The sequence below is a fragment of the Carcharodon carcharias genome, chromosome 11 (genome assembly GCF_017639515.1).
Source record: "Carcharodon carcharias isolate sCarCar2 chromosome 11, sCarCar2.pri, whole genome shotgun sequence".
NCBI lineage: Eukaryota > Metazoa > Chordata > Chondrichthyes > Lamniformes > Lamnidae > Carcharodon > Carcharodon carcharias.
Window position 1 is genome coordinate 54,703,657 of NC_054477.1, and position 14,871 is coordinate 54,718,527.

General features: G+C 45.9%; 1 protein-coding gene across 9 annotated transcripts in view; it reads right to left on the reverse strand.

Moving 5' to 3' along the window:
• sgcg (sarcoglycan, gamma) overlaps nt 1-14,871 on the reverse strand; it is a 1,081,295-nt gene that overhangs the window by 250,024 nt on the left and 816,400 nt on the right. For all 9 annotated transcript variants that reach the window (XM_041199459.1, XM_041199458.1, XM_041199454.1 and 6 more), the window contains one exon: nt 3,685-3,808. In XM_041199459.1, the coding sequence (XP_041055393.1) occupies nt 3,685-3,808 (124 nt within the window). The remainder of the gene's footprint in view (nt 1-3,684; nt 3,809-14,871) is intronic.

Below are 14,871 nucleotides of genomic sequence, written 5' to 3' on the forward strand. Positions count from 1 at the left end.
TTCATTAATACCCTATTACCTTTGTTACTCTCTCCTTCCCTTACTGACCCACTCTGCTTGTGTTTGCCCAAACAGCCATCCTACTCTACAGTCTTGACATTTCTCTTTCTGCTTTAGAATTTACTCTTTCCCGAATATTTCATTAGTTTAAAGCCCAGTCTACTGTCCTAGTTATTCAGTTCTCCAGGGCATGGATCTCAGCTTAGTATAAGCAGAGCCTGTGCCAATAGAGCAGCATCCTCATTCCCCAGTAACTGGTGCCAGTGTCCCATGAATGAAAGCCCTGCCTCCCACACCACTCTTTCAGCCACATATTTGACATTCTAATCTGTTTGTATCCCAAGGCTAATTTGTATGTAATAATCCAGGGATTATTACCCATAAGGTTCTGCATTTGCATTTTGACCCTTGTACCTCAAACTATCTCAGCAAAACCTCATTTCTAGTTCTACCTATGCTATCCGACATGCACCACAATAATTGGATCCTCCGACCCCCACTCCAAGCTCTTCTCCAGCTGTGCGGAGATGTCTAATTCCTGGCGCCGGACAGGCAACACAACCTTCAGAGCTCCTGGTTGTGGTTGCAGAGAACAGTATCTGTTTCCCTGACTCTATGGTCTCCGACCACAGTGTGGAGATAATTTACTCATCCATCCTGCAGACTTTTCCCTCATCCACACAGGGAGCAAGGACGTTGTGCCTGTTGGATAAGAGAAAAGGCTGAGGTTCCTCCAGCACTGCACATGGGGTCTCTAACTTGCTGGACCTGCAATTGCTATTGCCCTAGCCTGAAAATTATAGTTGGTGATACGAGCAAAATAATGATTATCGTGATCATCTAACTTTGCCCTGGCTTCTATCTGAATGGAAATGTTAAACATGGCAAAAATAAAATGCTCCAATGAAAGGTCATAGGCCCAAAACGTTAACTCTGTTTCTCTCTCCACAGATGCTGCTAGACCTACTGAGTATTTCCACCATTTTCTGCAAATCTATGTTACTAGCTTTGTTAAAGTAGCAAACAGAGGAATGTTATATTAAGCATTTGTTCACTGATATCACCAACTGTGGTTTCTGGGGTTCTGTATGCTCAGACTCAGCCAGTGTTTGGGATTTCATTATCCCAAAGTAATGTAAGGCAAAAATATTTTTAAATATTTTTCATTGACTTTTTGCCCTTCTGAAAGGACTACCATCCTTCTTCGTGTACGAGTTTGGACGGGGAGGCCTCAATTTACTATAGCGTTATTGGTGATAATCGGAAATCAGGTGAGGATCCAGCATAACTGATCCCTGTCCACTTTTGTGCCATGCAGTTTTCTGCAATCATTTCTGCCAGATAGAGGATGTTTGGGTGGGCCCATGAAAATGAGACAGCACATCCTATTTCCCCAGTGTTCCTGCTGCATTTATGCTGGGTCCTATTCACACCAGTATAAATTACACCAGGGTTATGGGGCACTATCCTGAAGAAATTTTATGTAGGTAACAATTAAGGGAATTAGTTTACTCATTTGCTTTTAAAACCTTATGATTATGCTATTTTCCCTTGTTCCATGGTTAACTATTTTACCATCTAACTTTTCACCATTTGTTTTGGGACTACCATTAAATTGTCCTTTATCACACAGGTTACTGTGGACTTCCTTTTGGGGATTTCACATTAGTTTTCATTCTTAGAAGTAGATTGAAAGGACAGGGTGCAGATAGTCTGGCGAGGAGATGCAGGGGACATACCTGCCAATGCCAAATTTTACAAACTGAGATGGTTGCATTTGGTTGAGAAGCAGTGGCTGCACAGGCTGTGTTTTATGAAGCCAGGCTGTCACTCAGTTATACCACACACTGCGTACAGACCTGCAACCCATCCCCACCACACACCAGTGGCTGTCAAATTCACTGCCACCTTCTACTTCCATGCTGTGGAGTCATTTCTGGCTGTCACTCAGGACATTAGTATCATTGACTAAACAACTGTGCACAGATGCATGGAGCAAATTACCAACATATTGGCTTCTACAACCAGAAATGCTATTAACTTTGTGCAGAAACATGACAGAATGCTGGTATTTCACTGAGTGGCAGGAATCTCCAAGACCAAAGGAATCATCGGTGGCACATGTGACCTATGTGCTTCCCTCTTCAATGTCCAAATGTACATCAACAAGAAAAGATGCCACTCATTCAGTGTGCTTGTTTATGACCAGAAGCACAAGATCATGCAAGTGAATATTCACTTGTCACAATACCTTTATGTTTAGGATGTCCATAGTTCCACCAGTTCCTAAAGCAGATGGGGAAGTGGTGTTTTGGGGATAAAATCTACCCTTTACAGCCTTTTGTGATGTCACTGGTACATTTTCTCAGGACCTCAGCAGAGCAGCACTACAATGAAGACCATTCATCTAACACTGTCAATCTGGTGTCATTACAATAGTGGAGGAGTCAGAGTGAAAGTGGGATTTTGCAATGGGAAATGGAGTTCCAAGGAAATCAGCCCAGAATCTCAGCTCTTAGAGACCCTGCTCTAAGGACACACTATTGGTAGGAGGCAGCTCCCTCCTATCTAGCACCTGAGACCTCTATGGCTGCAATCTGGGTATCAATGGTGGAATCAAATACTGCCTTTTGGACTCTGCTGCAGATGTTCCTGGAGCGGTTACATGCTCCCTGCTGAACTGCAGTGCTGTCAAATGGCCCGTCTAATATGCTGATCATACTGGTGGTGGGTTCCTCTATCCAAGCTGCCATATACAGCACACTTTCAGATACCGTCACCAGTGTTTGATTCTCTGTGAGCATCCTTCTTTAAGGTGAACTTCTAATCCCCAAGAGAGGCCAGCACTCCACTCCTCCCAAATAGACCAGTAGCTTAACCGTCTAATGCCTCAGTCTTGGTGGGAGAGATGGCTATTTTAGGAGATGTAAGACCTACAACGAATGAAGTTTGGTGTGAGATTGCTATGGTGGTTAGTGTCACATCCTAGAAGCCCAGGACTCCTTTGCAATACAGGAAGAAATTCAATGATCTCAATAGAGCAGCTAACATTAGCTAACAGTTCCCTGATCTTTCCTTGCAGTTTCTTTTATGTGAAGCATTCCATAATTCATAACCTTCACTACACTAGAGGAATCAGAAGTGAAAAGGGGGTTTGGCAATAGTCAATGGAATTTGACAGAAGTCAGCCCAGAGATTCAGATCCCAGAGGTCCTGCTCTAAGAAGAAGGATGAAGGACGAGGATTGCAATCATGAAGGAGACATGGAGAATTGTTGTGGAGGACCAGGCTACAATGTTGTCCATAGTGCCGATGTTCAACAAGGATTCAGCATAATGCAGCACTATCTGAAGTACGTGGCGGCACCGTAAATACCTCCCTTGACAGAAAGGTAAGTAAGCAACAGAATAAGGTCAAATACAGATTGGTATTTCAAATAAGGTTAACACTAAGAGTAGGAAGAAGCTTTTATAGTGTGGAAACAAAACACATCACTTAAAAGCAAAAGGAAGAAAGTAAATTCCTCCTCAATTTAAAAACAAAATCCACATTCACATGCTGCTGAAATATTTTTTAATCTGATCTGCAATAGAGAAAGCCAGTACTGTATCATTTTGAGTACATTTCAAAATTCATGCTTTTGCAGGGATACCTTGATCAGCCGTAGAGGTTAATTATACTCACCATTCCTTCACTAGTATGAAAGACGATGTCCCTCTGAGAAGAGCCTTCAATGTTTCCAGCTCTTGCTTTGATCTGAACTCCTTTTGGTGCATCCATGCTCAAAGAACGTGTTGGAGATTCCAGTCTGAAAGCAAAACAAGGCTATTTTTGAGAACTGACGTCCTTAATTCACAGTGAATGTGACAGAAACCCTTTTGCCAGTCTGGAAATAATACTCTTAATGAAATCCAAATCGGTGTATTGAGGAGAAGTCTGGTCTTTGCTCTCTTTACAACTTAAACTATGTCAGCACATAAAGTACCCATGGCAGCCTGTTTTGTGTTTCAGATCTTTACTGCAATGGCCTTCCTGTACTGTGACACACAGATAACATTTATACAAGTTGAATATAATTCAATGTAAAACAAAGTAAACAACAATTTTATTTGCACAATAAAAGTGCTCTTGTGAAGTGCTGTTCTCACAAACTTGTTTTAATAGCCATGCTATCCAATTGTCCTGAGTTTGCCCCGGGGAAGCGCATACTCCATGGGCATTAAATACAAAAACTATATGAGAAGACATTATTGTCAGGACATCATGCAAAGCCGTCAAGGTCAGGCATGAAGAGATGTCCTTCAAGTTCACTGGTTGAAATGTACCTCCAGAAGCTGGTTCTGGGCCTTGTGCCTGGGCTTCCTTCAGTACAGATGATCTAAGGAGGCCAGGGGTCTATACAAAGCATGCCTTAGAGGGAAAGTACAATGTTACTGTCCTGTCAAAGACCTTCAGGCCTGGAGACTGGCAGTTGGTTCAACAGATTTGGCTCTGGTACTACCCCCATTTTCATCACAAGCTTCTGTAAGAGGATAAGGCTGTGCCAAAGGTGTCACCAGGCCACACAATTGGTCCACCACATCCTCTTATAGGACCAGGACAGGTGCTGAGAACTTTGGCTGAGCTGTGCCTATCCAATGCTCAGGCAAAGAATGCACAAGAAAATCTGCTGCTGTAACTTTAATATGAAGTAACAATGCATTTACATATGAGATAACACATCACAGCCTGCAATGCAATACAAGGTAATAACATTATGAAGTTGAGAGGACATCATAAAATATGAATGAGAAAATTGAGAAAAAAATTGACCTTGGTGTCACATTTGATCTTCAGATCAGCTTCCGACCTCATATTCATTCCATCACCAAGAATGCCATTTGATACCTGTGTAACATTGCCTAACTTCACCCTGGTCTCAGCTCATCTGCTACTGAAACCCTCATCCAGATCTTTGTTACCTCTAGACTCCATTATTTAAATGCACTACTGGCTGGCCTCCTACACCTGCCCTCTGTAAACTTGAGGTCATCCAAAACTCCGCTGCCCATGTCTTAACTCACAATTAAGTCCCAATCTCCTATCAGCCTTGTGCTCGCTGAGTAACATTGGCTCCCTTTCAAACAAAATCTTGATTTCAAAATTCTCACCCTTGTTTTCAAATCCCTCCATGGCCTTGCTTCTCCCTACCTCTGTAATCTCCTCCAATCCACAACCTTCCAAGATATAGGTGCTCTTCTGATTCTGACCTCTTGTGCATTCACAATTATAATTGCTCTGCCATTGGTGGCCACGCATTCAGTTGCCCAGACCACAAGCTCTAGAATTCTCTCCCTACACTTCTCCACCTCTCTACCTCACTTTCCTTCTTTAAGACACTTCTTAAGACATACCTCTTTGATCAAGATTTTGGTCATCTGACATAATATCATCTTATGTGGTTCAGTTTCATATTTTGTTTATAATGCTCCTGTGAAAAGCCTTGGGATGTTTCATTGTGTTAAAGGTGCTATATAAATATAGGTTGTTGTAGTTCATCCCTATTAAGTGGATGGGCAAAACTAAGACAGAATGGGATTCAATATGAGGAAGTGTTGCAGGGTGGGCTGGGTTGTACTATTAGTGATAGAGCTGATCTGCAGACACTTCTTGGAGTGGAAATTTTAAGTTTATTTACAATGTACTCAGCAGCAGCCACACGTGTGCTTTCAACTCCAACTCTAACTACACTGACTGCCGAGGTAGCCTGCGCTACTCTCCTATTGGTCACTACAGATTATGTGATCTTGCCTAAAATGTATTATTCTTAAAGGTACATTACACACTAAATAAAACCATAATTACTACAGGAAGTGTGAGGACATCCATTTTGGGACAGAAATTGGAAAAATTTCTAAATGATGAATAAACAAGAAGAAAGAAGCTGTGGAGGAGGAAAGGAGTTAGGTGCCCATGTACACAAATCATGAAAAGCTGGTATACAGGTACAAAAAGTAATCACAAAGGCTAGTGGAATGTTGGCCATTATCTCAAGGTGCTGGGATTCTAGAGTGAGGAAATTATGTTTCAGTTGTATGGTCAGGCACCATCTGGAGCACGACATTCAGTTTTGGGCTCCAAATCTCAGCAAATATATTTGGCCTTGGAATGGGTATTTTGCAGATTCAGCAGCATGATAGCATGATTTAAAGGATTTAATTATGAGTTGCATGAACTTGGTTTGTATTCCCTGAAGTTTAGAAGAGTGAAGGGTGATCTAATTGAGGTGCCTAAGATGACAAAGGGATTTGATAGGGTAGATACAGAGACACTACTTAATCTGATGTGGGTAATCTTAAAATTAGAGCTGGGCTATTGAGTTGTGAAATCAGGAAGTATGTTTTCACACAAAAAAAAAGTGACAATCTAGAACTCTCTGCCCCAAAATGTTACAAATGCTGGAGCCAATTGAAATTTCCAAAACTGAGATTAGTAAGCTCTTATTGTGCTGACTTTGTCAGGAAACTATATGGGTATTTTCATTAGCAGGAAACCAAATCGGTATTTTCCAAAGGTAATCAATCAGGAGGTTCTGGGAGCATCTCCTGAGATATTTGAGGAACTACTCCCAACATTCCCTTTGACGTGCGGGGATGTGTAACTGTGTGGAAAATTTACCCAAGCCACCCTTCCTCCTAACCTCCCAATACCACAACTTCTTTTAAAGATGTGAATGGGACAGAATCTCCAGTGGAACTGAACTCCCCCCCAGTTTCCAACCTTTTAATACCATCTGCCTCATTTACACCTGGATCCCTATCAAAATTTCAGGGCCCATTGGATTAAGATTATAAGTGGAATGCTACCATGATTTGGCCAGAAAATATAATGGAAATAATTTTATTAACTATTGCAGGTTAATAATTAATGTGGTCTCTGTCTTCTCCTGAAGGCTGACTCTTGCTGGGCTTTTCTTCCACAGATACTGCAAACTCTGATATTTCACCCAAGCAGACATTCATCATGGCATCTAAATTGTGGAGGTCGGGGATTAGAGGTGGTGGGGGGGATGGTCACACTCTGAGTCCAATCCTGTTCTCATTCAATGGGTGACAAGGGTCTTGCCGCTGGCTGGAGAGTCAGGGGAGCTCTGTGGCACCTCCTTTGGAGAAGGCCTGCTGAATTGAGTGCTGAACACACTTGAGTGGCCAGCAGCAGGCCTTCCCAGGATTAAGGGCTCCAGGGGTGGAAAGTCGGCCCCTGAGATCTGTCAGTCAGTCAGAGGCCAGTTGCTGTCCATTGCAGGCTGTGCCAATAGGTGCTGTGGCAGCTGCTGGCAATACACCCAAGGATCGCCAAGGGACCCATGCCACAGGTGAGTTGGATGGACATCACAGGGTGGGGGTAGTGGAAGGGGGTTTGTGGGGGTTGAAAGCAAGGGTGGGGCCCTGAGCTTCCTGATGCTGGATGCCTTGATAAGATGCTAAGTGCCTTTGAATGATGCACCTTCTCCCAACCCCCTTCCTGGGAGCCCACAAGTAACTCTGACGGGGTTTGCTTTTGAGGCTTCTGGCTTCCCGTGTGGTGACTGCTCCCACTCACCATCGTTATTCAACCAGCAGAGGCAGCGTGAGGCCTGAAGCTGGAATTAATTTCTCAGTTAAGGGCCCCATTGGTGGCGGAGCGGAAAAGCCGTCCACAAGCCTTCCTGCCCAGGACTTAATTGAGGCAGAGGAGGGAAGGGGACAGGGTCCACATCCAGCACCCTCCTGCCTGATTAAATACACCACTTCTGCCTCCAAACTCTGCTCAGGGAAGACATTAAATTCTGCCCAATGTCTACACAAGCACAATGGGTAGTAATTTAAAATGGGATTTTGGTTGGTTTTCCATCCCTATCCTAAGGGAATTGAAGCATTTTATAGCACACCAATGGCTATCCTGGCTGAAATGAATTCAGCACAGACTGGGAATTGGAGCTGGAATTTACATGAGTTGGGATCTCCTGGTCTATGCCACACAACGTCTTTATCCATTATGGAAGCTCAACATATCAGCTTCTATATATTATGATGCACAACCATGAGGATTCTAGCATGAGTGCAGAATGACAGTTTGTGAAAGGTAATGTCAAAGCAAATAGAAGTGTAGTGACCAAAGAGAATTTGTGGCTTAAGATCTGTATGATACAATAATGTGTATGCCAATTCAGAAAATTTTCTTTTGTTTAAATGAAGGTTGGCATTGTTAACTTGCCTCTGGTAATCAAACATGTGGGCACATAAATTGCTTGAGATGGATATACGTTTCAACCCCAAATGGTGCTGTACATTGAGGCCAGATTTGAACCCTGCAGCTCATTTTATAGAGAGAAATTAGAAATACATGGCATCACCTGAACATTATTAATTTTAGTAGGTAAGGCAGGTATCTGGGCAAACAAAGCTAGATGAGAGAAGGATACATGTTCAAAACGTTCATTTTGGCCACTAACTGTAGAGAGTGTTCAGTTAATTTAATTTAAAATATTAGCAAACAGTTAAAGCTTCATATCCCATGAAATAGAAGAAAAAAGCTTTGGAATGATTTAATAGGCTGGTAAAGGCATCAAATGTAGGAATTGTTTATGTGTAACGTTCACCTTGTTTGCCGACGTAACAACAGTCACTTACTTCTCAAGAACATTAATCACTTGCGTGAAGAACTTAAGCATTTTAACATAAAAATACTACAGAAGAAAATGAAGGAATAAATATTATAATACAACACAATGTATCTTTGAATTTTGATGTCAGTGTGCGGGGATGGGCCTGGCACGCCGACGCGTAAAATGACAAGCAGTGACCTCATTTAGATCTTTCGTTCAACAGGCACGCGCTGGAGGCGGTTGCGCGCCAGCCAGACTGTCAAAGGCCTGTTAAGGCCATAAGGGAAGTAATTAAGACAATTTACAGCGCTGCCCGTCCAACCGGGTGGGATGAGGTTTCATGAAGGTTTAATAAAAGCAATAAATAAATTCTGATAAATTGACAAATGTGTCCCAGCTCATGTGACGTGTGTAAATAATTTTTATCTTTATTAAAAAATTTCAACATGAACTTAATCTCCCTGAGGCACCTCTGCTCCCAACCGGCACCACCGGATATTTAGAAAATTTTCCCCATGACTAACTTCAGTGTGTGTAACATGTTTCACACAGGTAAGAACTAATCATTCACTTTAGGATGCAAAAATTCAAAGCTTGATTTTTAACTCTGAATGAGGTTTGGGCAGATGGGTAGCAGCTTGAGTTAGAAACTCAAACACTGCTCCAGAAATGAGACCCAGAGTACTTTAACCCTCAGGCTTCATTTAAATCCAGGCACCTGAGTTCCCACCAGTTATGGGTAGTAGTGACAAAAAGCCCAGAGGCCCATCCATCTGGGATCTCTCAGTTGGGAAGGGGAGGGTGAATCAGAGGACTGAGGATTGGCAAAGCTCTCCTGGTGGGACTCACAGGAAAGTTTAAAAAAATTGCTGTTTCCTCTTCTGACTTTGATTCTCTTCCAGCTGTCTTCACCTGGCAGACATGTTGGATTTGTGCTCGAGCTGTTGAATTAAAATTGCAGTCAAGTTCCAATTGCACCATCAGGATGTGACCCATATTGTAAAGAATAACCTTTCCGAGTCAGGTTGGTGTGTGGCTTGGAGGGGAATTTGCAGTTGGTAGTGTTCCCATACATCTGCTCCCCTTGTTCTGCTTAGTGGTAGAGGTCACAGGTTTGGAAAGTGCTGTCGAAGAAGCCTTGGCGAGTTTTTGTAGTGCATCTTATGGATCGCTATGGCCCAAAGTATTTTCCAATGTGATTCCTTTTTAACACTTGAAAATTAATGTGACCCCAGACACCAGCAAAAACAAAACAGCAAGAAAGCAGCATAGTAACATTTACAATATAATTATCAAAGTTTGTGTATCATAGATCAACTTACAATATGTCATATAAATATGAAAATCTGCATTTTAAAGTACTTTGTAAAAATGTTTTAATTCCATGCGGTCAGTGAAATCCCTCTCCCTACCGCGCCCCCCACAACACACACACACACACACACACACACACAAACACACACACACAGACAAAATAAATCAGCCCCTCTCTCCCCCACCCACACAGTGATCAGCCTCTCTGCTCCCTCCCCACACATAGCAATCAGCCACTCACACACACATACCCACACACACTGTAATCAGCCCCATCCCAAAAACCTGCACATTTTCCCCCTTCTCTCACACAAAGTAATCAACCCTTCCCCTCTCCCACTTCGTTCCACACACCAGGTGGAATCATCCCAGATTTGCACTGAGTGCAATAGCAGGCGTGAAAAACAATGTTTTCCCCACTGGTTGCAATGATCGGTTTTCGCACCATATCATCTAGTTCCGGCCTCATTAATTATACAGCCACAGGAAACAAGCCATCTCACTGGCGGGCGGTCTCTGAATCACCAGCCTCACTGTTACCTCACTGTTTCCTCACTCCGGGTGCCATATCTAAACTGCAGCCATGCACACAGTTCTCAACTACTTGCAACCCAGGACTGCTCCAGGGAAAGCCAAGAAGAATTCAGTGACCTGTCACGGGAATGCCTTTTGGAAGCCCACTGTGATGTCCTGCACTTCTGCTCTGGCCGCGGGAGGTCCAGCAATCTCACCACTCTGGCATGGGAGATGGTGGCAGTGGTGGTCAGTGCTAACCTTGTACAGAAGAGGTTGGCCATTCAGTACAGGAAAAGGATGAATGATCTCTTCTGTGCCACCGGGGTAAGGCAAGTATCTCGTCACTCTAAACTCACAATCACAAGGTCATCATACGTTGATCGGCATCTCACTCACTGCCAGGACATTGCCACTCACTCTTTCACACACACCCTCACATCTCCACCTGGCCTCATCTCCTCTGGAGACTGCCTCCTCAGCCCTTGCCATCTTGAGGCCACCTGCACAGATCAACACGTGCCCCCACACACACACTGGGATACCCTCCTTCCCCAGTAAAGACCTCTTCCTTGCCTGAGGCCATTTCTCCCCCTGCCCAAAGCAAGTCCTAACTCTGCAGCTGTTGAAAAACCCACCCCTGCCTTACGGCTGGTCTGGAAGGTAGAGATCTGCCTGTAAGCTCCCCTAAAAGTGTTGTGGTGCTGCCTGTGAAGCCTGGCGCTGATGATTGCGAGTGCTGCCTGAAGCAAGGTGGGCAAACAAACTTCGAAGTTCTGAGTGAAGTGCAGCTCACCAGGTGCATGCATGTACAGTTGTGAAACATGTCAGTGTGCAATCACGTGGACGTGCCCTGATGATCCAGCTTAGGGGGAATGATTCTGGTGACCTGTGCTTATACGGAGATGCTAAAGCATTCAAATTAGGGGTGGAATCATTCCTGATTTGCACTATGTGCAGTCGCGGGCAAGTAAAACAATGCTTTACCTGCTGGCCGCAATGGTGGCTTCTCAATCTGTATCATCCCAAACCTGTCACCTTAATTATGCAAATGCCAGGAAATAAGCTGTTTCCAGGACAGGTGGACTCTCATTCACCCACCACTCTATCACCTCACAGTTTCATTACACCGGGTGCCATGTTTAAAGTCCAGCAGCGCGCACACCTCTCAGTACTTCCAGCCTACGATTACTGCATGGAATACATGGCCCTGAAAGGCAAACAGACCGCAGCCCCCAGGTTCAATGATGTAACCCTTGAGCGCCTTTTGGACACAGTGGAGACTCGTTATGATGTCCTCTACCCCTGCTCTGGCCGCAGGATGGACAGCAACCTCACTAATCCAGTTTGGGAGGCAGTGACAGGGGTCATCAGCGCCAATGCCCTGCAAAAGAGGACAGCCACCCAGTGCCACTACAGGACAATTGGTCTCATCCATTCCGCCAGGGTAAGTCACTCAACTCACACACACACAAGCCCATCACACATCTACAGGGATCTCACACCTCAAGGGCCAACATCGCTAACTCTCACACACACACCCTCACATCTCCATCAGACTCATATCCTCTGGAGCTCACGTCCTTATCCCGTCCATGGCTCCGTCACCACACAAACATTCCGCACAGTGCCATGTGTCCTGCTCACACTCTCTCTGTTATAGAGTTGATTTTCCAGGCAACTTTTCTTGGTGGTAACACTGAACTTCATTTACAAGACAGCAGCAGCAGCAGCTACATGTGCGCATCAAACTCAGAGATCAGGCATCTGTGAGGTCCGAGCCAAATGACGAACCTCTGGATTCGGCCTTCCAACTCATCCTGGAGAGTCAGCAGAAGGCAGGGGAACATCACGCTGAGCTGTCGGAAGCCCTTAACAGGGTGGCATATGAGTCAGAGGAATGCGTCTGCCTGCTCTCTGATGATGTGCTTGTATGGAAGTCTCCATCGGGGGGATGGTGGACGCCATAGAGACACCGGTCCAGCAGAACGTGGAGATGTGTGCAGATCTGCACTCCATCGCGGAAGCCATTGGTGAATTCCTGCAGTGGCCATGCAAGAGAGAAAAGGGGCAGCTCGAATTCCCTCCAGGTGCTCTTTCCCCACAAGGAGTCAGGCCGGGGCCCTCAGGCACCAGAAGGGAAGAGGAGTGGCAGCTGGATACTCCTGGGTCAGCCACTCAGGAATCTCAGAGGCTGTCCTCTCTCTCAGTCTCCTTTGCCTGTGACTCCCTTCAACCTCTTCCTTTGTCACTGCAGAGGGAGCAGCTGGCCCACAAGTGATTCTGGATGGAAAAGTGTGTGTGTGGCAGGGCATTTTGGAGCCTTGTGCAAGCACTCTCCCACACAAGCGGATCCTTCACGTTTCACACTCATCACAATGTCCTGAGAATTTTCAATGCTGCCTGCTGGGGTTCTCTTTCAGTTGTCCATCTGAGCTGACCTGCATCTCCACCCACCCAATGAACACACTCCCGTGCAGCACCTGATCTCGCCCAGCACGACTCTCATTTCACTTTCAATTTGAACAGTGTGGTCTGGATTCACTTTTTCGTCGGCTCCCCCGTCTTTTCCTCTCCTCCAGTCACCCATTTCCTTTCCCCCATTGCAGTTGACCCCTGGCCTCACCTTCCACCTCCCCTCTGTGACCTACCAACCACAACCCTTTTCCATTGGGGATATCCATGCTCCCTTCCTTCCCGAAAATCCTATCCCCATCCACATTAACCTCCCTGACCCCAGGATCCATGTCTGCCTCCAAGACCCCACCAACCACTCTTGCTGTCCCTTCTATTGCTACTGTTGAACCCTCACCCTCCCACTCTACCGCCTGACTCTGCCATGGTCATTCTCACCATTCCCTTGTACCACACCCACTGGTCCCCAGGAAGCAGCCATGGACACATCAGACCCCTCCCTTGCATGTCCACTTGGACATCCTCCTGTCTGGACCCCTTCCCCACTTCGGACCCCATTTCCCACCCCCCCAGAACCCTTTCCTCCTCAGAACCTCTTCCCCGCTCTGGACCCATTCCCTTCTGGGACCCTGTTCCCCCCAGAACCCCTTCCCTCCCTCCATAGTCCTCTGAACCCCTTCATGACTGCTTCAGATAACCTTACTTCTTCTGCCACCCTTAGTCCTTCCCCCCTCCCGACTCCTTCCTCCAGCCTTACCTCTTACCTCAGCCTCACTTCTTCCTCCAGCTTAACTCTTTCCCCCTTCCTGAATCATTCCTCCAACCTTACTTCCTGCCCTCTCCACATTCCTTCCTCCACACCACCACACCCACCACCCCCACCCCCCGACCCCGACTCCCTCCCCTCTCCGCACTCCTTCCTCCCCCTGGACTCCCTCACCTGTCCGTTCTCCTTTTCACCTCCAAATTCCTTCCCTTACACGTTCCACCCCCATTACACCTAACCCCTCAGTTGCCATCTTCTCCTGTTACTCCCTCCTCCCCCAAACCCCCTCCCTCTCCCCCTCCTAACCTCACCTCCCTGACACATTCATTCCCCCCCAACCTCATCCCCTGTCATCTTAATTCCCCCCTCCCATCCTCACCCTCCGACACCTTCATTGCCTCCCTCCCAACCTCACCCCCATGACATCTTTATTCCACCCCTCCCAACCTCTTCCCCTGACACTTCATTCCCCCCACCAACCTCATTCCCTGATGCTTCATTCCCCCCTCCTAACCTCACCCCCACAACACCTTCATTCCCCCCCAACCTCAACCCCTCGACACCTTCATTCCCCCTCCCAACCTCATCCCCCTGACATTTCATTCCCCTCTCCCAACCTCACTACTCCCCCTAGACTTTAATTCCTCATTCCCATGACACCTTTATCACCAGACCCCCACCTCAACCCCAAATTCATTCATTTCTCATAGCATGCCATGGATGAACCTCCAGGATCCTGTTGCTGTTGGGCTCCATCATCTTCTCCTCCTTGGATGTCCACGATGTGAGCAAGGCCAGGGCAATAAGTCCTGACTTCTGCGCATCACACTTGTCAAGAAATGTTCTGCACCAGTCCATTTTCCTGCCGACGTGGACGGACAATCCAGCGGGTGGGATGATCCCAGCAAACTGGCCTTATAATGATATGCTGATGTATTATCATGAGGTACCTGACATCTGATAGCGGGGAATGCAGCCCGTCATTGACCAGCTGAGCAGATGATTGCAGTCTGGTTTCATGACATTGTGAAACCAACTTTTGCCCTTCTTGCCATATTGCCCACCCACACCACCCAATATGCCCGACGCCAGCAGGCATGGAAAACCCCAACCTAGATTCCCAACGTGTGGCAGTGGGAAAGGTAGCCTGCCATTGACAGGTAGAGCGGGCAATCGCAAATTGATTTCACAATGGTGTAAAACCAATTTTTGGCCTTCTTGCCATATTGTCCACTCA